At 51.8% G+C, this 23383-nt stretch overlaps 1 protein-coding gene across 1 annotated transcript in view; it reads right to left on the reverse strand.

The window, feature by feature from the left end:
- Positions 1-9021, reverse strand: part of limd1a (LIM domains containing 1a) — a 61546-nt gene extending 52525 nt beyond the window's left edge. Inside the window, exon 1 of the mRNA XM_085989296.1 lies at positions 7065-9021. Within this exon, the coding sequence (XP_085845422.1) occupies positions 7065-8220 (1156 nt within the window). The 5' untranslated portion in view covers positions 8221-9021. The remainder of the gene's footprint in view (positions 1-7064) is intronic.
- Positions 9022-23383: the final 14362 nt, after the last annotated feature.

Below are 23383 nucleotides of genomic sequence, written 5' to 3' on the forward strand. Positions count from 1 at the left end.
TCACACAAGCCCACAGCGCAGTGCACCACTCACAGAGCCATGGAGACGGGGAAAGGAACCGTCATAGTGGAGTGTCGGGGCTGCTGCTTTCAGGATCTGTAGGTTCCGACTGATCAGATCGGCAGCGTGTTTCCAGCATTTCTATTTTTGTATCCACTCTTGTGGGGTTGGGTTAGAAGCAAGAGTACTTACCCTCCTCCCCGCATTACACGCAAGAGGTTAAATACTTCCCATTGTTCCGACAAATTGCAGGAAGTTCCACTTCGCATTTAAATCAGTGCCACAACTCAGCTGGAGGTGGTCAATGCTGACAATAGGTGCAACAAAATCCAGTAACAACCCGAAATAAGGAATTTTCAAGAGGCAAAATTCTCATTTGTTGATGCTGAAGCAAGCTCTAATGATTCTGTGCTGTTTTTAAGCCCAGACTCCCCATTGTAAATGCTAATTGAAGGCAAACTCCTAGCATTCCTCCCCCAAGTCTCACTGAGCAACACGATATCTGCAGGCAGGATGATGGGCCGCCTCCTCCCGGGCCCCCGACAATGCCATCCTGAACTGGATGCCCGGAGGGGCGCAAGAGTACGTGAAGTTGACGGACTCTCGCGTCCTTCCTCCCTCTCTTCCCTGTGGGAAGGCAACGCGGCTGCTGATCGTTATTTGACGGGAGCACTAGCCGAGTGAACAGCAGTGCCCGTGGGTATGGACCGATAAGAAAATCGACGGCCGATACAGGAGACTCGCCCAGTGAGGGACTGGAGTCAGGGGCCACCATCTACGCTGCTACACATCAATACACTCACAGGAAGGTCACCAGGCTCCGGTCAGTACCAACTTTAATAAATGTGTTGCCTGTATCTACAAAGCAACAAATAACCCATGCCTATTTCTACCTCTCCCTCCTCCTTTAAAACGTGCCTTAAAACCTACCTCTTTGACCAAGCTTTTGTGTCAGCCGTGGCTCAGTGGGCAGCACCCTCGCCTCGGAGTCAGAAGGTTGTGGGTTCAAGTCCCACTCCAGAGACTTGAGCACATAAAGCTAGGCTGACACTCCAGTGCAGTACTGAGGGAGCGCCGCCCTGTCGGAGGGGCAGTACTGAGGGAGCGCCGCCCTGTCGGAGGGGCAGTACTGAGGGAGCGCCGCCCTGTCGGAGGGGCAGTACTGAGGGAGCGCCGCACTGTCGGAGGGGGCGCCGCACTGTCGGAGGGGCAGTACTGAGGGAGTGCTGCACTGTCGGAGGGGCAGTGCTGAGGGAGTGCTGCACTCTCAGAGGTGCTGTCTTTGAGATGAGACGTCAAACCGCGGCCCTGTCTGCTCTCTCAGGTGGATGTAAAAGATCCCATGGCACTATTTTGAAGAAGAGCAGGGGAGTTCTCCCCGGTGTCCTGGGGCCAATATTTATCCCTCAACCAACATCACTAAAACAGATGATCTGGTCATTATCACATTGCTGCTTGTGGGAGCTTGCTGTGCGCAAATTGGCTGCCGCGTTTCCCACATTATAACAGTGACTACACTTCAAAAGGTACTTCATTGGCTGTAAAGCGCTTTGGGATGTCCGGTGGTCGTGAAAGGCGCTATAGAAACACAAGTCTGTCTTTCTTCATAAAGCTTCGTGTTATGCACTCAAGTGGCCTGAGGGACCTTGGACAGTATTTTTGGGTGTTCCTATCGGGGGGCCTCTGCCAGCTGTTTCTGCTACAATAAAGATAAAAGGTCAAGGATGTTCTGCTTTACTGTCACCCGATCCTGTAACATTACAAAGGAGACACCTGGACACTTTGTGACTCACAATACTCCCTTGTTCAACATTTTCAAAGCATAAAAAACCCTGGTCAGACGCTACAGAAGTGAACTTTTTGGGCAGGATTACCCTCGACTGAGATGATCAAGTGTTGGGGGCAGGGCGCTGAATTCACGAGAGGAACTTCACAACAGAGGCAGGGAAAGAGGTGAATTCCATTCAACTGTTTCTGACTGGCAGCTTTAGCTAAAACATGGAGGAGTGCGTGGATAGGGAACTCGAACAGTAGATGCTTATGATGACCTAATTAGAGGCACGGCCTTGGCAACGTTTCAGAATCTACCATTGTAAGGGAAAGAAAATATAGTATAATTACAAAATGGTACAAGGCGCTTATGATGCACAGGACTGTACATGTGTGCTCTGTCCATTACACTGTTTACACTGGGAAGCCCCAAATTCAGCTGCTACGGGAGCCAGGTGATTTATTAACCTGTAGAACTGCTGATTTTTAAACAAGCCCGCCTTATTGGGCCGGAATTTGGGGTCAGTGGCCGAGTGAAGGCGTTCGCCGCCAGCCCCGGAGTAAGATCCCGACAAAAATCTGCCGATCTCTCTGTGGCGAGAATTTCGGGCTTTCCGACGTGCAACTGAAATTGGCGCAAGTTAATGGGGAATCCCTAGTGCGAGCTGCTGTGATGTCAACAGGCTGTCCAAGCAGCCAATCGAAAGGCAGGATTCTCACATACAGCGAACCAGGAAGTGAGTAAGCTCAAAATAACAACAGAAAATGCTGGAAAAACTCAGCAGGCCAGGCAACATCTGTGGAGAGAGAAACAGAGTTAACGTTTCAGGTCAAAACCCTTCGTCAAGACTAGAGAAGCAAAGGAAATGAAGCTCCTTTGATTCTAACTTTTTAAAAATGTTAGAGAGCGAAACAAAGATTGGGGCTCTCACACGGGTGGGAAAGGCAAACCTGGAATAAAGATGGACAAAGTGTCGGAGCAGTGAATGACCGACCGCAACTTCAGGATTTCCACGTTAGGATGCGCCTGCAATAAATCCCGAAGTTGCGGTCAGTTTCAAAGAGGGAATAACAGCAAGCGCTCAATAAGGTCTCCCCTCAGCCTCCTCTGTTCCAAAGAAAACAACTCCAGCCTATCCAATCTTTCCTCATAGCTAAAATTCTCCAGTCCTGGCAACATCCTCGTAAATCTCCTCTGCACCCTCTCTAGTGCAATCACATCTTTCCTGTAATGTGGTGACCAGAACTGTACGCAGTATTCCAGCTGTGGCCTAATTAGTGTTTTGTACAGTTCAAGCATAACCTCCCTGCTCTATACTCTCTGGAGTTTAGAAGAATGAGAGGTGACCTCATTGAAACATATAAGATTCTGAGGGGGATTGACAGGGTAGATGCTGAGAGGTTGTTTCCCCCTGGCTGGAGAGTCTAGAACCAGGGGTCACAGTCTCAGGATAAGGGGTCGGCCATTTAGGACTGAGATGAGGAACAATTTCTTCACTCAGAGGGTTGTGAATCTTTGGAATTCTCTACCCCAGAGGGCTGTGAATGCTGAATCGTTCAGTATATTCAAGGCTGAGATCGATAAGATTTTTGAACTCTAGGGGAATCAAGGGATATGGGGATCGGGCAGGAAAGTGGAGTGGACTCCTGCTCCTAATTCTTATGTTCTTATATTCTATGCCTCGGCTAATAAAGGCAAGTATCCCATAGGCCTTCTTCACCACCTTATCTACCTATCCTGCTACCTTCAGGGATCTGTGGACATGCACTCCAAGGTCTCTCTGATCCTCTACATTCTAACTTTACAGTTACATATCTCATTTTTTAAAAATAGAGCCAACTACACTGGAAGATCGCCGAGGGACCCCCAGATAAACCACTATTGCTCCCTATATTAATTCATCTGTATTGCAGTCTTGGGCCCAGCAACTATTTTAGGTCAATTCTGATTGACTACCGACTACCGGCTACCGACCATAGAGCACATATACCAGAAACGCTGTTTACGGAGGTCACGGTCCATCATCAAAGACCCTACCCACCCCAGCCACAGTCTGTTCGCCCTCCTGCCATCTGGGAGACGCTACAGATGCATTCGCACCCGTACGACCAGATTTAGGAACAGCTTCTTTCCCAGGGCTGTCATCCTACTGAACTCCACAAATAAACTCTAAACCTTGCACATCTGCCAATGCACTTTATTATGGTTATGTTTATGTTAATGTATTACAAGCCAAATGTATGTTGAATGTTTAATTGTACACTCTCGGGAGCCGCAAGCCTACATTTCGTTGTACTGCACTTGTGCACCAACAATGACAATAAAAAAGTTGATTTGATTTGTGCCTCGAGTAAATAAGGAGAAACTGTTGCCACCAGCAGAAGGGTCGGTAACCAAAGGTCACAGATTGAAAAGGGTCATCGACCTGAAACGTTAACTCTGTTTCTCTCTCCACAGATGCTGCCTGGCCTGCTGAGTATTTCCAGCATTTTCTGTTTTTGTGACACAGATTTAAGGTCAAAAAATCAGAGGCACGAGGAAAAAAAATTTATTTTTTAAAAACACAAAAGTTGTTGTGATCTGGAACGCGCTGCCTGAAAGGGCGGTGGAAGCAGATTCAATGGTAACTTTCAAAAGGGAATTGGATAAATACTTAAAGGGAACAAAATTACAGGTCTATGGGGAAAGAGCGGGGCAGTGGGACTAATTGGAGAGCTCCACTAGAGAGCTGGCACAGGCTCGATGGGCCGAATGACCTCCTTCTGTGCTGTGAGATTCTATGATTACCATTCACTATTCATACAGCTTTTTTTTAAAAATTCTGAGAAAGGATATTTGGACAGTTTTATCACCAATCTTTGTAACCATTCACTTTAAATGACCACATCTCTCAAACATGCAAGGGATGAGATCACCACACAGCATGCTGAGAAACAGCTCCACACTTTGTCACTTCCTCTAACGGAGTTTGATTTAAACTTCAGTGAAATGTCAATGGCCACGTTAAATAACCAAGTGTACGAGGGGGCCACGACGATGAGATGCACACTTTCTGCTGATCCGGGAGGGAGACCAATCCTGCTGTGTAACCAGACAGTAATGGACGCCCCGAAGCACTTTACAGCCAATGAAGTACTTTTTGAAGCGTAGTCACTGTTGTAATGTAGGAAATGCGGCAGCCAATTTGTGCACAGCAAGCTCCCACAAACAGCAATGTCATGATGACCAGATAATCTGTTTTGGTGATGTTGATTGAGGGAATAAATATTGGCCCCAGGACACCGGGGAGAACTCCCCTGCTTTTCAAAATAGTGCCGTGGGATCTTTTACGTCCACCCGAGAGAGCAGACGGAGCCTTGGTTTAACGTCTCATCCGAAAGACGGCCCCTTCGACAGTGCAGCGCTCTCTCAGTACTGCCCCTCCGACAGTGCGGCACTCCCTCAGTACTGCCCCTCCGACAGTGCGGCACTCCCTCAGTACTGCCCCTCCGACAGTGCGGCACTCTCTCAGTACTGCCCCTCCGACAGTGCAGTACTCCCTCTGTACTGTCCCTCCGACAGTGCAGCGCGCCCTCAGTACTGCCCCTCCCACAGTGCAACGCTCCCTCAGTACTACCCCTCCCACAGTGCAGCGCTCCCTCAGTACTGCCCCTCCGACAGTGCGGCGCTCCCTCAGTACTGCCCCTCCCACAGTGCAACGCTCCCTCAGTACTGCCCCTCCCACAGTGCAGCGCTCCCTCAGTATTACCCCTCCCACAGTGCAGCGCTCCCTCAGTACTGCCCCTCCGACAGTGCGGCGCTCCCTCAGTACTGCCCCTCCCACAGTGCAACGCTCCCTCAGTACTGCCCCTCCCACAGTGCAACGCTCCCTCAGTATTACCCCTCCCACAGTGCGGCGCTCCCTCAGTACTGCCCCTCCGACAGTGCGGCACTCCCTCAGTACTGCCCCTCCCACAGTGCAGCGCTCCCTCAGTACTGCCCCTCCCACAGTGCGGCACTCCCTCAGTACTGCCCCTCCCACAGTGCAGCGCTCCCTCAGTACTGCCCCTCCGACAGTGCAGCGCTCCCTCAGTACTGCCCCTCCGACAGTGCGGCGCTCCCTCAGTACTGCCCCTCCGACAGTGCAGCGCTCCCTCAGTACTGCCCCTCCGACAGTGCGGCGCTCCCTCAGTACTGCCCCTCCGACAGTGCGGCGCTCCCTCAGCACTACACTGGAGTGTCAGCCTGGATTTTTGTGCTCAAGTCTCTGGAGTGGGACTTGAACCCACAACCTTCTGACTCAGAAACGAGGGTGCTGCCCACTGAGCCACGACTGTGACGTTATACTTATTAAAAATAACAGGATCATCCGGAGATGTTAAGGTATGAGACAGAATTAATTTTCCTCAAACAAGATGCAGTAAGCTACGAAAGACATAGGAATGGCGATTTGGGGTGTCTGACAAATGCTTTTAATGTAGAACTGCTGATTTTAATCAAGCCCGCCTGGAAGCGAAGATGTTCACCGATGGCCCCGGAGGAAGCGTCGCACGAGGATCCTGCAATCCCTGTGGCGAGAAGTTCAGCTTCTCTAACGGACAACTGCAAACCTTGCTCGGCAACTTCTCCCCCCACCCCCCGCAACAACTCTCCCAGACCCCCCCAAACCAAACTCATCATCAGGACACTGCGCCCCAGGAGAGGATCAATTACCAGCAACACCCTGAAATTAACACAAAGACACTCCGGAAACCAGCTGTAATGGAGCAGATTCACACAACAAATCCAGCCCAGGAAACTTGGATTAAAGGTCCACCAGATTTAAAAAAAATTTTTTTTTTTAATTCATGGGATGTGAGCATCACTGGCAAGGCCAGCATTTATTGCCCAGCCCTAATTGCCCTCGAGAAGCCACCTTCTTGAATACAACCGAGTGTCTCGCTGGGCCATTTCAGAGGGCAGTTAAGAGTCAACCACATTGCTGTGGGTCTGGAGTCACATATAGGCCAGACCGGGTAATGGCGGCAGATTTCCTTCCCTAAAGGACATTAGTGAACCAGATGGGTTTTCGCGACAATCCGACAGTTTCATGGTCACCATTACTGAGCTTTTTATACCAGATTTATTTAAATTAAATTGAATTTAAATTCCCCAGTTGGCGTGGTGGGATGTCTCTGGATCATTCGCCCGGGTCTCCCGGGGGTCACCGGCCCGGGTCTCCCGGGGGTCACCGGCCCGGGTCTCCCGGGGGTCACTAGCCCAGCAACACAACCCACTTATGCTACTGTATCCTTTTACCAAAAGACGATCTTACCAAAATACTCCGCCTTGGGATGCGCGTCCATTTCTTGCTCCAGGCGTTTTGTCAGAGCTTCTAATTTTAACTCGGCGGTGGAGGGACCAGGATCTTGTTGTATAAGGAGAGTCTGGCAGGGCAGGCGGACTCGGGAGGCGGACTCCTGGGGGCTGCGGGCCGAATCATGGCTGAAGGTGGAGCGGGAGAGGTGGGCTTGCCCCGGGGTGTGGGCGCCAAGGACCCTCGGCTCTGCCACGGCCAGGGGCTGGTTGTTGGCAACGCTGGTGGACCTGGGACCAGCGCCACCTCCTTGGCTCGGGTGCCGGTCTGTTTCTGGGGCGGAGGGGCTCGATCCGGACCAAATTGGGGCAGGCTGCTGGTGGTGGCTGTCGGCAGAAAGAGGCGAAGCTATCGTAAGAGGCGAAGAGCGTTGGGTCTGCTGGTGTTGCAGTCTCGGCTCGCCAGAGGTGGACCTGGGGCTGCCCGGCGGGGTGTCCTGGTTCGGGCTAGTCTTTGTTGGGCTGGGCGGTAGCTGTTCATACTGCAACAGGCTGGACCTGGGGCTGGCCAGATGATACTGATCACTGTTGCCTTTGGTGGGACTGCAAGGGAGTTGGTCGTAGGAGCTCAGGCTGGACCTGGGGCTGGACTGAGCATAGTCCGGCTGAGCAGAGCCGGTGGATCGAGCTGGACTGGAGGGAGGTCCATGCTGCCCAAGTTCAGAAGGTCGAGCCCCAACGCTGTCGCTCTCATAACTTCCATAGCTGGACCTGGGGGTCGAGTCCTGCGAGTATCGGTTGGATGAAGTGGATCTGTGGAGATGTGCAGGTGGGTTGGATGTTCCTGTGCCAGATACTGGAGGCTTGGCTGTCATTTCCCCACTGAAGCGGTGATTAAGCCAGGCTCTGTCTGTGCAGGGCAGACTCTCGGGGTCGCTGGCCTGTTGGCTGTAACCCCCATTCATTCTGCCTGGTTGGTGCCCCATCATCTCCTCCTGCTGCCTCTGCAAGTGGATTTTGTTCATCTTGGAGGCGAAGACTCGCCTGGTCTCCTCGAACTCGGGTTTGCAAGCCTCCTTGTTGACTCGGAACAGCCCGTCCTTGGATGCCTCGTACATGTTCAAATCCTCGATAAACCTGCTGGCCTCCAAGCCCAGATCCTCGTACTTATCCATCGTTTGAATCCGAATCAAACTATCCGGGTGCCAGGTCCGGGACCCACTTTCAGCGCAAAGTGGAGGGAGGAAGTTGGCAATCCTTGGTCCGGTGGGGAGACGAGAGATTGAGACAGAAGGCTGGGCTGAAGGATCCCATTCAAAGCTGACCGCCTCCTCCCAACATTGGAATCCAGCCCAGAACTGTCCTGTGCAAAGCCCCACAGTGAAAAGCACTCGCTCCCATTCCAGGATGAATACACCGAGGATTGTTATTTCCTTACTCCGGATTCTCTGCCAGTGGCTGGGGGGGGGGGGGTGACTGGCCGAGCTCCCCCTGGACCCAGGACTCTCCCCCAGACTCTCCCGGTCACAGACTCGCCTCTCCCCCAGTTACCAGCCCATTGGCTCTCGCTGGCGCCGCAATGCGGAAATTTTCCAACTTCAAAAAAAAGTTTGCAAAAGTTTTTAAACAAGAAAAAAGTTTGTCCCAAAGTAAAAGTTTCGACCTGTCGAAGTTCCGAGTTGCTCCTCACGAACGAGCCCAGCAATGATTCCCGGGCCGAGCGAGGACTCGACAACACTGCACAATGTGGCGGAGGCTCACACTCGCCCAGAGGCGTTTCGCTGGGAACAAATGTAGCTCAATGCGCCTGACTCCAAACCACATCCACATAACCTGGAACCTCGGTCTGAACGCTGCAGCGCCACCTTACCACAAACTGCCGACTTTAAAACGTTTTTTTTAAACTTCCTATCCGTGTAAGGTGTTTTTTTTGTTCAAATGCTGGGGATGGACAATGGTGCTCTCCCCTCCCCCCTTACATTTTTGCAAACAGTGGGCAAAGCAAGCACATCCCAGATTCAATCGAACATGCAGCGAGTGTGCACTGTAAAGACTTGCATTTCTAGAGCGCCTTTCACGACCACCCGACGTACTTTACAGCCAATGAAGTACTTTTGAACTGTTGTAATGTAGGAAATACGGCAGCCAATTTGCGCACAGCAAGCTCCCACAAACAGCAATGTGATAATGACCAGATCATCTGTTTTTGTTATGTTGGTTGAAGGATAAATATTGGCCAGAATACCGGGGAGAACTCCCCCTGCTCTTCTTCGAAATAGTGCCAAGAGATCTTTTACTTCCACCTGAGAGAGCAGACGGGGCCTCGGTTTAACGTCTCATCTGAAAGACAGCACCTCCGACAGTGCAGCACTCCCTCAGTACTGCCCCTCCGACAGTGCGGCGCTCCCTCAGTACTGCCCCTCCGACAGTGCGGCGCTCCCTCAGTACTGCCCCTCCGACAGTGCGGCGCTCCCTCAGTACTGCCCCTCTGACAGTGCGGCGCTCCCTCAGTACTGCCCCTCCGACAGTGCGGCACTCCCTCAGTACTGCCCCTCCGACAGTGCGGCGCTCCCTCAGTACTGCCCCTCTGACAGTGCGGCGCTCCCTCAGTACTGCCCCTCTGACAGTGCGGCGCTCCCTCAGTACTGCCCCTCCGACAGTGCGGCGCTCCCTCAGTACTGCCCCTCCGACAGTGCGGCGCTCCCTCAGTACTGCCCCTCCGACAGTGCGGCGCTCCCTCAGTACTGCCCCTCTGACAGTGCGGCACTCCCTCAGTACTGCCCCTCCGACAGTGCGGCACTCCCTCAGTACTGCCCCTCCGACAGTGCGGCGCTCCCTCAGTACTGCCCCTCCGACAGTGCAGCACTCCCTCAGTACTGCCCCTCCGACAGTGCAGCGCTCCCTCAGTACTGCCCCTCCGACAGTGCAGCGCTCCCTCAGTACTGCCCCTCCGACAGTGCAGCGCTCCCTCAGTACTGCACTGGAGTGTCAGCCTGGATTGTTGTGCTCAGGTCTCTGGAGTAGGACTTAAACCCACAACCCTCTGACTCAGAGGCGAGGGTGCTGCCCACTGAGCCACAGCTGACAGATGGGTTTAGACTGCATGTATGTAAATGCATGGAGTATGGTAAATGAGGTTGGTGAGCTACAGGCACAAGTTGCCACCTAGGGCTATGATACAGTGGCAATAACAGGGACCTGGCTGAGAGGAGGAGGATTGGGAACTTAATATTCCAGGCTACAATCAATAGTCCCTCAAATTCATTCTTGGCCCACACGGCCCCTTTAACAGGCTGTACAGGCCATTCAAAATTCCGCACACGCGCGGTTTTCCTCTTTAAAAGCCGGCTCACCGACTGCGCGGGATACCTGGAGCGCTGCCTGGGCGCACAGCTTAAAGGGAACGTTGGCTACAAGGTATTCAAGACAGATAGGGAAGGAGAAAAAGGTGGAGGGGGGTGGGGCTTGGGTGGCAGTACTGAGCAAATAAACTATAATAGCCCTGCAGCGGGGAGTCAAAACTGCCCAACGCATTACCGGCACCCGGCTACCGACCATAGAGCACATATACCAGAAACGCTGTTTACGGAGGTCACGGACCATCATCAAAGACCCTACCCACCCCAGCCACAGTCTGTTCGCCCCCCTGCCATCTGGGAGACGCTACAGGTGCATTCGCACCCGTACGACCAGATTTAGGAACAGCTTCTTTCCCAGGGCTGTCATCCTACTGAACTCCACAAATAAACTCTAAAGCCTGCACATCTGCCAATGCACTTTATTATGTTTATGTTTATGTATTACAAGCCAAATGTATGTTGAATGTTTAAATGTCTTAATCTAAATGTACACTCTCGGGAGCCGCAAGCCTACATTTCGTTGTACTGCACTTGTGCACTAACAATGACAATAAAGTGGATTATGATTATGATTATGGATGATGGAGTTGAGGGGCCAAAGACAGAATCTATTTGGTTAGAATTAAGGAACAATAGAGGAGCTATTACACTACTGGGTGTATACGACAGGCCACCACATAGTGGGAAGGAGATAGAGGAGCACATTTACAGAAAGATGCAAGTGCTTTAGTGAAGTGATATTGGGGAACTTCAATTATCCTAATCGAGACTGGGATAGTAACAGAGTAAAGGGCAAAGGGGGAAGAATTCCTGAAATGTGTGCAAGAGAACTTTCTGGATCTGTGCGTTTCCAGCCCAACGAGGGAGGAAGCTCTCCGGGCCGGCCTCCCACATTCCACCCCCCATAAACTTGAGCCCATCCAAACCACTGCTGCCCCGTGTCCTAACTCGCACCAAGTCCCGTTCACCCATCACCCCCTGTGCTCACTGCCCCGTGTCCTAACTCACACCATGTCCCGTTCACCCATCACCCCCTGTGCTCACTGCCCCGTGTCCTAACTCACACCATGTCCCGTTCACCCATCACCCCCTGTGCTCACTGCCCCGTGTCCTAACTCACACCCAGTCCCGTTCACCCATCACCCCCTGTGCTCACTGCCCCGTGTCCTAACTCACACCCAGTCCCGTTCACCCATCACCCCCTGTGCTCACTGCCCCGTGTCCTAACTCACACCCAGTCCCGTTCACCCATCACCCCCTGTGCTCACTGCCCCGTGTCCTAACTCACACCAAGTCCCGTTCACCCATCACCCTCCTGTGCTCACTGCCCCGTGTCCTAACTCACACCCAGTCCCGTTCACCCATCACCCCCTGTGCTCACTGCCCCGTGTCCTAACTCGCACCCAGTCCCGTTCACCCATCACCCCCTGTGCTCACTGCCCCATGTCCTAACTCACACCCAGTCCCGTTCACCCATCACCCCCTGTGCTCACTGTCCCGTGTCCTAACTCACACCCAGTCCCCTTCACCCATCACCCCCTGTGCTCACTGCCCCGTGTCCTAACTCGCACCCAGTCCCGTTCACCCATCACCCCCTGTGCTCACTGCCCCGTGTCCTAACTCGCACCAAGTCCCGTTCACCCATCACCCCCTGTGCTCACTGCCCCGTGTCCTAACTCACACCCAGTCGCGTTCACCCATCACCCCCTGTGCTCACTGCCCCGCGTCCTAACTCACACCCAGTCCCGTTCACCCATCACCCCCTGTGCTCACTGCCCCGCGTCCTAACTAACACCCAGTCCCGTTCACCCATCACCCCCTGTGCTCACTGCCCCGTGTCCTAACTCACACCCAGTCCCGTTCACCCATCACCCCCTGTGCTCACTGCCCCGTGTCCTAACTCACACCAAGTCCCGTTCACCCATCACCCCCTGTGCTCACTGCCCCGTGTCCTAACTCACACCCAGTCCCGTTCACCCATCACCCCCTGCTCACTGCCCCGTGCCCTAACTCGCACCGAGTCCCGTTCACCATCACCCCCTGTGCTCACTGCCCCGTGTCCTAACTCACACCCAGTCCCGTTCACCCATCACCCCCTGTGCTCACTGCCCCGTGTCCTAACTCACACCAAGTCCCGTTCACCCATCACCCCACTGTGCTCACTGCCCCGTGTCCTAACTCGCACCAAGTCCCGTTCACCCATCACCCCCTGTGCTCACTGCCCCGTGTCCTAACTCGCACCCAGTCCCGTTCACCCATCACCCCCTGTGCTCACTGCCCCGTGTCCTAACTCGCACCAAGTCCCGTTCACCCATCACCCCCTGTGCTCACTGCCCCGTGTCCTAACTCGCACCAAGTCCCGTTCACCCATCACTCCCTGTGCTCACTGCCCCGTGTCCTAACTCACACCCAGTCCCGTTCACCCATCACCCGCTGTGCTCACTGCCCCGTGTTCTAACTCACACCCAGTCCCGTTCACCCATCACCCCCTGTGCTCACTGCCCCGTGTCCTAACTCGCACCCAGTCCCGTTCACCCATCACCCCCTGTGCTCACTGCCCCGCGTCCTAACTCGCACCCAGTACCGTTCACCCATCACCCCCTGCTCACTGCCCCGTGCCCTAACTCGCACCGAGTCCCGTTCACCATCACCCCCTGTGCTCACTGCCCCGTGTCCTAACTCACACCCAGTCCCGTTCACCCATCACCCCCTGTGCTCACTGCCCCGTGTCCTAACTCACACCCAGTCCCGTTCACCCATCACCCCCTGTGCTCACTGCCCCGTGTCCTAACTCACACCAAGTCCCGTTCACCCATCACCCCCTGTGCTCACTGCCCCGTGTCCTAACTCGCACCCAGTCCCGTTCACCCATCACCCCCTGTGCTCACTGCCCCGCGTCCTAACTCGCACCCAGTCCCGTTCACCCATCACCCCCTGTGCTCACTGCCCCGCGTCCTAACTCACACCCAGTCCCGTTCACCCATCACCCCCTGTGCTCACTGCCCCGTGTCCTAACTCGCACCAAGTCCCGTTCGCCCATCACCCCCTGTGCTCACTGCCCCGTGTCCTAACTCGCACCCAGTCCCGTTCGCCCATCACCCCCTGTGCTCACTGCTCCGTGTCCTAACTCACACCCAGTCCCCTTCACCCATCACCCCCTGTGCTCACTGCCCCGTGTCCTAACTCGCACCCAGTCCCGTTCACCCATCACCCCCTGTGCTCACTGCCCCGTGTCCTAACTCGCACCGAGTCCCGTTCACCCATCACCCCCTGTGCTCACTGCCCCGTGTCCTAACTCACACCCAGTCCTGTTCACCCATCACCCCCTGTGCTCACTGCCCCGCGTCCTAACTCGCACCAAGTCCCGTTCGCCCATCACCCCCGTGCTCGCTGACCTACATTGGGCCCCGATTTGACAATATTTCGATGTTAAAATTCTCATCCTTGTTTTCAAATCCCTCCATGGCCTCGCCCCCTCCCTATCTCTGTAATCTCCTCCAGCCCCACAACCCATTGCCCCCCCATCCCACCCCCGAGGTATCTGCGCTCCTCTAATTCTGGCCTCTTGAATATCCCTGATTATAATCGCTCCACCATTGGTGGCCGTGCCTTCTGTTGCCTGGGCCCTAAGCTCTGGAATTCCCTCCCTAAACCTCTCCACCTCTCTCTCCTCCTTTAAGACGCTCCTTAAAACCGACCTCTTTGACCAAGTGAAGAAATTCCTCCTCATTTCTGTCCTAAATGGCTTACCCCTTATCCTTAGACTGTGACCCCTGGTTCTGGACTCCCCGACCATCGGGAACATCCTTCCTGCATCTAGTCTGTCCAGTCCTGTCAGAATCTTATAAGTTTCAATGAGATCCCCTCTCATTCTTCTAAACTCCAGCAAGTATAAGCCCAATCGACCCAATCTCTCCTCATACGTCATTCCTGCCATCCCAGGTATCAGTCTGTTGAATCTTCACTGAACTCCTTCCATGGCAAGAACATCCTTCCTCAGATAAGGCGACCAAAACTGCACACAATACTCAAGATGTGGTCTCACCAAGGCCCTGTACAACTGCAGCAAGACATCCTTGTTCCTGTACTCGAACCCTCTCGCTACGAAGGCCAACATACCATTTGCTTTCTTAACCGCCTGCTGCACCTGCATGCTTACCTTCAGCGACTGGCGCACAAGGACACCCAGGTCTCGTTGCACTTCCCCTTCTCCCAATCTATTGCCATTCAGATAATAATCTGCCTTCCTGTTTTTGCCACCAAAGTGGATAACCTCACATTTATCCACATTATATTGCATCTGCCATGCTTCTGCCCAATCACCCAACCTGTCCAAATCATCCTGGAGTTTCTCAGCATCCTCCTCACAGCACACACGCCCACCCAGCAGGTTAGTGACATGAATCTGGTCATTCATGTGGAAATGACTTATGAAATAGTACTGGGCGGCCTGCTGGTGGCGCTGTCCAGGGAGAGTATAAATACTCGGGTATGGGCCCAGCTTGCTCAGGACATTCTTTAACAGGAACTAGTGAAGGACACAACTAGATCTCCATGTTGAAAAACAGTTGATTAAAGCCTTGTTTAATACTCAGACCAAGTGCCTAGTAGTTTTCTTATGTCAGTTAGTTCTGTGTCCGAGAACAGTTTTAAAACGCCAATTGAGAACCGAACATCACATTGCTCATTTATCTGCTGTCTTAACAAGCTTCTGCATTCATTTCTTTTAAATCAGCAATCCGTCGTTCAGTCCGAGAAATGTGGGCTGTCGGTATCATGGGGGGTTTGTTTTTTCTGGCCACTGGCGGGATCAGGAGGATAACGTGGGTCTTCTGTACAACCCGGCAGTAAAGCTGCAGAACATTATCCCCGAGGCACGCTACATTCCATTTAATACTAACGTGAAGTTTTGATTCATTGGAGGCAGGGGCCTGCTTATGGAAGCTATTTTGCAATAACCATGAATAAAGCACATTGCGGGGGGGAAATGGTCCTGTAAATCTGCCCTTTCCGTGCCAGGCATCTATCACACTGCACACACACACAACACACGCTGCACATACACACGCACACACACACACGCTGCACATACACACACACAACAGAGATTTATGCACCAACGGGTGAAGACTTACTGGAATCTGGACAAACATGATGACATGAACACCGCAATCAGATATTTCCTCTCGGCGCACTCAGCTCGTTTCCAAAACAACAACCGGTCACAAATTGAAAATAACAGCTGCACAGAGAGCTTCTGGGAGGGGGTGTGAGGGGGGAGCGGCCGAATCATATTCACCAACACCAAGTGATCTGGGGGGGTGGGTTCACGTTTTGTGACACTGTGATTTAGCAGTGAGGCCCATTCTGTATTTTTAAATAATTGTTGTTTGAATCGTCCGGTTTCATTTAATTTTAGATTGTTGGTTTGCATTTGACGTTGTTCTCCTGCCTTCTTGGCCAGCAGTGGTTATGATGCAGGTTTCTTCAGATACTTTCTCTGGTGTCCTTCACTAAACCCATCTCCTGTCAGCAAGCCTGTGATTCTCCAAGACCTTGTGTACAAACTAATCAGGGATTGCATGTTCTGGGCAAACATTGAACCCATTTATTGCTTTCTGGATTTTTTCTATGTGCCCACATCTCTTAAGAAGGTAATTAATATCAGTATACAGCAGACACGTTTGTCCGCAGACTAACTTTACTAGACAAGCTTATTTATAGATAACATAGGAACAGGAGGAGGCCATTCAGCCCCTCGAGGCTGTTCCGCCATTCAATGAGATCATGGCTGATCTGCGACCTAACTCCATATACCCGCCTTTGCCCCGTATCTCTTAATACCTTTGTTTAACAAAAATCTATCAATCTCCGATTTAAAATTACCAACTGACCGAGCATCAATTGCTGTTTGCGGAAGAGAGTTCCAAACTTCTACCACCCTTTGTGTGTAGAAGTGTTTCCTAATTTCACTCCTGAAAGGTCTGGCTCTAATTTTTAGACTCTGCCCCCTAGTCCTAGACTCCCCAACCAGCGGAAATAGTTTCTCTCTCTCTACCCTGTCTGTTCTCCTTAATATCTTGAAAACTTCGATCAAACCACCCCTTAACCTTCTAAATTCTATGGAATACAACCCTAGTTTGTGTAATCTCTCCTCGTAATTTAACCCTTGGAGTCCGGGTATCATTCTGGTAAACCTACGCTGCACTCCCTCCAAGGCCAATATATCCTTCCTAAGGTGTGGTGCCCAGAACTGCTCCCAGTGCTCCAGGTGTGGTCTAACCAGGGTTTTGTACAGCTGCAGCATAACTTCTACCCCCTTGTACTCTAGTTGTATACAGCAAGTTATTGAAGTCAGTTCAAATAACACAGCAGCTTTGAACCAGTCCATGACGCAGAGAAACCAGTCACATGAGTTTCTCTGAATGACTATCCAGGCAGATCTGACAAACAAACAACAGACACTTCACAGAAGGCAAGTAACTACCAGTTACAGCCTCTCTCACGTAGACATTCCTATCCATGGAGTTGCCTCCATGTCTGTTGCCACCGGCTCAACACGATGACCAATTATTATATCAAAAGTGTATGATTCTATTCTATGAAAAACCAACTTGCATTTCTATAGCGCCTTTCACAACCACCGAATGTCCCAAAGCGCTTTACAGCCAATGAAACGCTTTCTGAAGTGTAGTCACTGTTGTAATGTGGGAAACGCAGCAGCCAATTTGCGCACAGCAAGCTCCCACAAACAGCAATGTGATAATGACCAGATAATGTTTTAGTGATGTTGATTGAGGGATAAATATTGGCCCCAGGGAGAACTCCCCTGCTCTTCTTCAAAATAGTGCCGTGGGATCTTTTAAGTCCACCTGAGAGAGCAGACGGGGCCTCGGTTTAACATTTCATCCGAACACCTCCGACAGTGCAGCACTCCCTCAGTACTGCCCCTCCGACAGTGCAGCACTCCCTCAGTACTGCCCCTCCGACAGGGCGATGCTCCCTCAGTACTGCCCCTCCGACAGTGCAGCACTCCCTCAGTACTGCCCCTCCGACAGTGCGGCGCTCCCTCAGTACTGCCCCTCCGACAGTGCGGCACTCCCTCAGTACTGCCCCTCCGACAGTGCGGCACTCCCTCAGTACTGCCCCTCCGACAGTGCGGTGCTCCCTTAGTACTGCCCCTCCGACAGTGCGGCGCTCCCTCAGTACTGCCCCTCTGACAGTGCAGCGCTCCCTCAGTACTGCCCCTCCGACAGTGCGGCGCTCCCTCAGTACTGCCCCTCCGACAGTGCAGCGCTCCCTCAGTACTGCCCCTCTGACAGTGCGGCGCTCCCTCAGTACTGTCCCTCCGACAGTGCAGCACTCCCTCAGTACTGCCCCTCTGACAGTGCAGCGCTCCCTCAGTACTGTCCCTCCGACAGTGCAGCACTCCCTCAGTACTGTCCCTCCAACAGTGCAGCACTCCCTCAGTACTGCCCTCAGACAGTGCAGCGCTCCCTCAGCACTGCCCCTCCAACAGTGCAGCACTCCCTCAGTACTGCCCCTCTGACAGTGCAGCGCTCCCTCAGTACTGTCCCTCCAACAGTGCAGCACTCCCTCAGTACTGACCCTCCGACAGTGCAGCGCTCCCTCAGCACTGCCCCTCCAACAGTGCGGCGCTCCCTCAGCACTGCCCCTCCGACAGTGCAGCACTCCCTCAGTACTGCCCCTCCGACAGGGCGATGCTCCCTCAGTACTGCCCCTCCGACAGTGCGGTGCTCCCTTCGTACTGCCCCTCCGACAGTGCAGCGCTCCCTCAGCACTGCCCCTCCGACAGTGCGGCGCTCCCTCAGTACTGCCCTCAGACAGTGCAGCACTCCCTCAGCCCTGCACTGGGAGTGTCAGCCTAGATTTTTATGCTCAAGTCTCTGGAGCGGGACTTGAACCCACAGCCCACAAGATAAAGAATTATGATAAGATAAATAGCGATAGATTGTTTCCACTAGTCAGTGAGGTAGTAAGACACAATTTTAAGATGATCACAAGCAGGATTAAAGGGAAGGTTAGAAGCAAAAATATTTACTTTCCCGCCCGACCCCCATGTCCCTTGATTGCCTTAGAGTCCAATTAATCCAAAGATGCATTCACAGTAAGACTTTGCAATGAGAGTCCTTCAGGTTACATGAACAAACAGCTGCCCCAATGGCTTGGCGAGCCAGGTCCTAGTGTCGACTCCTGGACTGCAGCGAGTTAGCTGTGTCCCAGCTGCAGTCGCAGTTCCAGCTTTAACAATTGGCCTCAGTGCCCCGGATTGGGGAGGCGGAAATTCACCAGGATTGGGCCTGCCTGTGATGCCCCATACAGTCAAATAGCCTGCTTCACCAAGAGTGGCCGTGCGACCATCCCACAGCAAGGTAGTCATTGCTTTCAGGAGGGGAAAAGAGAATATCGACAAAAATATGTACACGCAAAATTAAAAAGAATGAATTAAAACAGAAAATTCCAAGATGGAAATATAAATGAATTATTACGGATGATGTGCTGTTGCTAATCAGGAATTATTATGGATTGCATGAGCTATGTTTAAGTGAATTAATTCTAATATTTCCACCAGCCCGATTAAAATTTCCTTTTTGATAATTTCTGCTGCTTCGCAGAGCGTGTCAGGCAGTGGTCTGTTTGTGCTGCACTGACAGAATTCCTATCACTTACACGCTGAATCAAAATGGCAAGCTACTGGACTGAACCATCAGCTACCTTGCAGACAGGCTACAAAGGAGCAGGGTTGGCCTGCACATCATTCGCACGAGCGGGCACTGGGGGCTAAACAAATACATGTGTGCGTATAATCGCTTGACCGAGGCGAATAGATTGTTTTTTTAAAAAGCTGTAAATCTAGCAAAGTAAATGGGGTTCGACTTCAATCCTTTGTCACCTGGACTGTAAGTGTAATTTAAAATGGGGATGGGTGCGAGCTGACAAGCTCTACCACACACTATAATTTACTGACAAAGGGAAGCGTAGAAAGCGCAAGAGAACGATGCCAGACTTCAAGGTCTGAAAGATGAGTGATTGTGGAAGGCACCCTGATTTTGAGACACAGCTGTCTGGTTCTACACCCAGTGCGAGGCTCGGAAGACATTCCAACAGCTTTAGCTCAAAAATGCTTTTGAAGGATAGAGAAGAAAAGACACTTCTTGCCCTGAATGTCTTTTTTTTTTACTGCTCCCAGCCATGCGTGTAATGTAATTCAAAATAAACACAAAGATAAGATTCATGCAAAAACAAAAACAAAATCTGAGAGCTTCTTTTAATCTGAAGGCATTTCCAAGCACAGATCAAAACCTGCATTTTACAAAGCAAGACAAGAACCGCATAGTCACCCTGTTTACATCACATTGAATTTGGTCTTTTAAAATAGGTGTCAGCTGCTTAGAATCATAGACTAGGACAGTGCAGAAGGAGGCCATTCGGCCCATCGAGTCTGCGCTGGCTCTTTCGAAGAGCAATCCAGTCAGTCCCGCTCCCCCGCTCTTTCCCCAGAGCCCTGCAATTTATTCTCCTTCAAGTATTTATCCAATTCCCTTTTGAAGGCTACTATTGAATCTGTATCCACCGCCCTATCAGGCAGCGCATTCCAAATCCTAACCACTCGCTGCGTAAAACAGTTTTTCCTCATGTCGCCTCTGGTTCTTTTGCCAATCACCTTAAATCTGTGGCCTCTGGTTATCGACCCTTCCGCCACTGGAAACAGTTTCTCTTTATTTACTCTGTCTAAACCCTTCGTAATTTGAAATGCCTCTGTAGTGTATGTACCTTTAAGGGGAGAACTACTTTTTACAGCTCCTGTATACTGTAGTACCGGCAGTGACCACACCTGTATATAAACCCTGAGTCGGGATCTGTACGTTTAGTTTTAGAGTAACCCTCATCCAGTAAATACCTGTTGATTGTTCCTGCAGTCTCGTGTCTAGTTATTGAAGGACACACTACATCAAAAATACACGGATCTAACAGTGGCGACGAGGCAGATTCGAACCTACCTGCAACTCTGCATTACCTCCCAGGGATTCGCTCCTGGAGAACAGTGGAAGAAAGTTGAGGCCAGAAGCACGGGCGTCGACCACGAGCAACCGCCCAGTCATCCAGTGGAGATTTGAGCATCGCAGAGGAGGCTGTCGAGAGCTGGGCTTGGTTCTCCAGTCACGGTGGTCCAGCGAAACGGGCTGGCAACAGGTACGGCGCAGACCCTTCCCGGACAGCGGCGGCTAGAGCCGACCGACGGCACAGAAAAGGCCGAGCAGCGTCGACGGGAGAGAGGGTAGAGCGCACAGGGCGCAGCCGGTGTTCAGGACCAAACGCCGTCGACGGGAGAAGAGAGAGGGTAGAGCGCACAGGGCGCAGCCGGTGTTCAGGACTGAATGGCGTCGACGGGAGAAGAGACAGAGGCACGAAAGAAAACGCGCAGAGCGCAGCCGGTGTTCAAGGGACGAGCAGCGTCAGCGGGGAAGGGAAACGCTCAGAGTGCAGCCGGTGTTCAAGGGCCGAGCAGCCGCAGCGGAGAAGAAGGGAGAGTGCGGGAAACGCCATTTTGAGCCGCAGTGGAGAAGAAGGGAGAGCGCGGGAAACGCCATTTTGAGCCGCAGCGGAGAAGAAGGGAGAGCGTGGGAAAACGCCATTTTGAGCCACAGCGGAGAAGAAGGGAAGCGCGGGAAAACGCCATTTTGAGCCAGTCTAATCACACCCAGGGATGCCGAAGAGTGGCAGTATCACAGCGTTCAACAATGAAGTCGAAGATTGGACGACATATGTCAAACGCATAGAAGTGTACTGCAAGGCGAATGAAGTGCCAGATGAGAGGAAAGCGCTGGTATTGTTGAATTCCATGGGTGCAAAAATGTATGGCTTACTGCGAAACCTAGTAACCCCAGAGAAGCCAGTGGACAAGGATTTTGGAAACATAGTGTCAACCCTACAGAACCACTTAAACCCCACACCGCTGCTGATAGCAGAAAGATTTAAGTTTCACAAAAGGAACCAGCATAAAGATGAAAGTAATGCTGAGTATTTAACGGAACTGCGTAAGCTATCGAAACACTGCCAGTTTGGAGCGGGACTGGCAGATACCTTAAGGGACAAGTTTGTGTGTGGGCTTCAAAGTGAAGGAACCCAGAAACGGCTTTTATCTGAAAAGGACCTTACGCTGGAAAAGGCTTTCAGCATGGCAGTATCACACGAAGCAGCCGCACGGGGCGCTGCAGAGATACAACGGAGACCGCAAGAATATGGCACAAATGAAATGTCATACGGAACAGTGAAGTGTTATCGCTGCGGCCGAACAACACACGACCATAATGATTGCTGGTTTAAGGACAAAGTGTGCAGACAGTGTGGAAAAGTAGGACACATAGCAAGAGTCTGCAGGTCGGGAAAGAAAACCAGCAGCAAGAAATCTCCACAGGAGAAGTACAAGAAGGTACATAAGGTGACGGAGAGTAGTTCAGACTCCGGAAGCAAGGAGCTGGGTTGTCTGAAACTACATAAGGTGATCCAAACGGAGGATCATCAAACTATCTGGGTCACGCGCAAGATAGCTGGAGTCCAAGTGAAAATGGAATTGGACACAGGATCAGCCCTAACAGTCATAAACCAAAGGGACTACAAGCGGCTATTCTCACATATACCCTTGAGAGATACAGAGATTGTCTTGAAGACGTACATGGGGCAAAAAAGTCTACCCCAAAGGAAAAATAAGGGTGAACGTTGTATATAACGGTAAGGAAACACCAAAAATGGACCTATATGTATTGCCAGATGGAGGACCATCACTACTAGGACGTGAATGGATCCGGAAGATACAGCTAGATTGGCATTCCATACAAGCACTGACTGTAGATGCCAAAAAGGATGACGACGCCACACCTGGACGACTGTCAAAAATGCTAACTGACGCACAAGAAGTGTTCCAGGAGGGACTTGGAACACTAAAAGGCATAACAGCGACAATCAAAATAGAGGAAAATGCAAGCCCAAAGTTTTTTAAGGCCAGACCGGTGCCTTATGCGATCCGCCCAGCCGTCGAAGCAGAACTGGGAGGTTTGGAACGTTCAGGAGTACTGTCCAAAGTGGACTGGAGCGAGTGGGCCACACCCATCATTCCTGTAATGAAGAGGTCGTTGAGTAATACGCCTGGGGAACCAAAGAAAGTTCGCATCTGTGGGGACTTTAAGGTGACAGTGAATCCAGTCCTTCACACGGTACAATATCCGCTTCCGCAGATTGAAGATATTTTCGCCTCGCTATCTGGAGGGAAACGCTTCACTAAGATTGATCTGGCCCAGGCATACCTGCAAATGGAGGTAGAAGAAGCCTCGAAACAGTACCTCATGATCAACACTCATAAAGGTCTCTACCAATACAACCGGCTGGTGTTCGGGGTAGCATCAGCTCCGGCTATTTGGCAAAGGGCAATGGATCAAGTCCTGCAAGGGATTCCAGGGACCCAGTGTTATTTGGACGACATCCTGGTCACGGGCAAAAATGACAGTGCTCACCTTGCCAACCTGGAGCAGGTGCTCACTAGATTGAAGGAATATGGGCTCCGAGCAAATCGCCACAAATGCGAGTTTTTCCAGAAGCAGATCTCGTATTGTGGCCACGTTATTGATGAAGAGGGGTTACATAAGTCCCCTGAAAAGATTGAGGCAGTAGTCAAGGCTCCAGCACCGGAAAATGTGTCACAACTGAGGTCGTTCCTCGGGCTGGTGAACTACTACCATAAGTTCTTGCCGAATGTGTCTACTGATGTAAGAAAAAGGAGACTTACCATCAAGTAACTTTAAAGTAAGCTTTAAGTAACTTATAAACACACTATATACAAGAGAGGTCTTTACCATGCCTCTGGTAGAAGCCTCTTACAATACTGAACAGACCAGTATTTATACCAGTCCAACAGGAAGTGACACATGACAGGAAGTGAGGTATGTACACAGTTCATAGT

The sequence above is a fragment of the Somniosus microcephalus genome, chromosome 5, assembly GCF_052327205.1.
Source record: "Somniosus microcephalus isolate GS21.2 chromosome 5, FLI_Smic_1.0, whole genome shotgun sequence".
NCBI classification, from domain to species: Eukaryota; Metazoa; Chordata; class Chondrichthyes; order Squaliformes; family Somniosidae; genus Somniosus; species Somniosus microcephalus.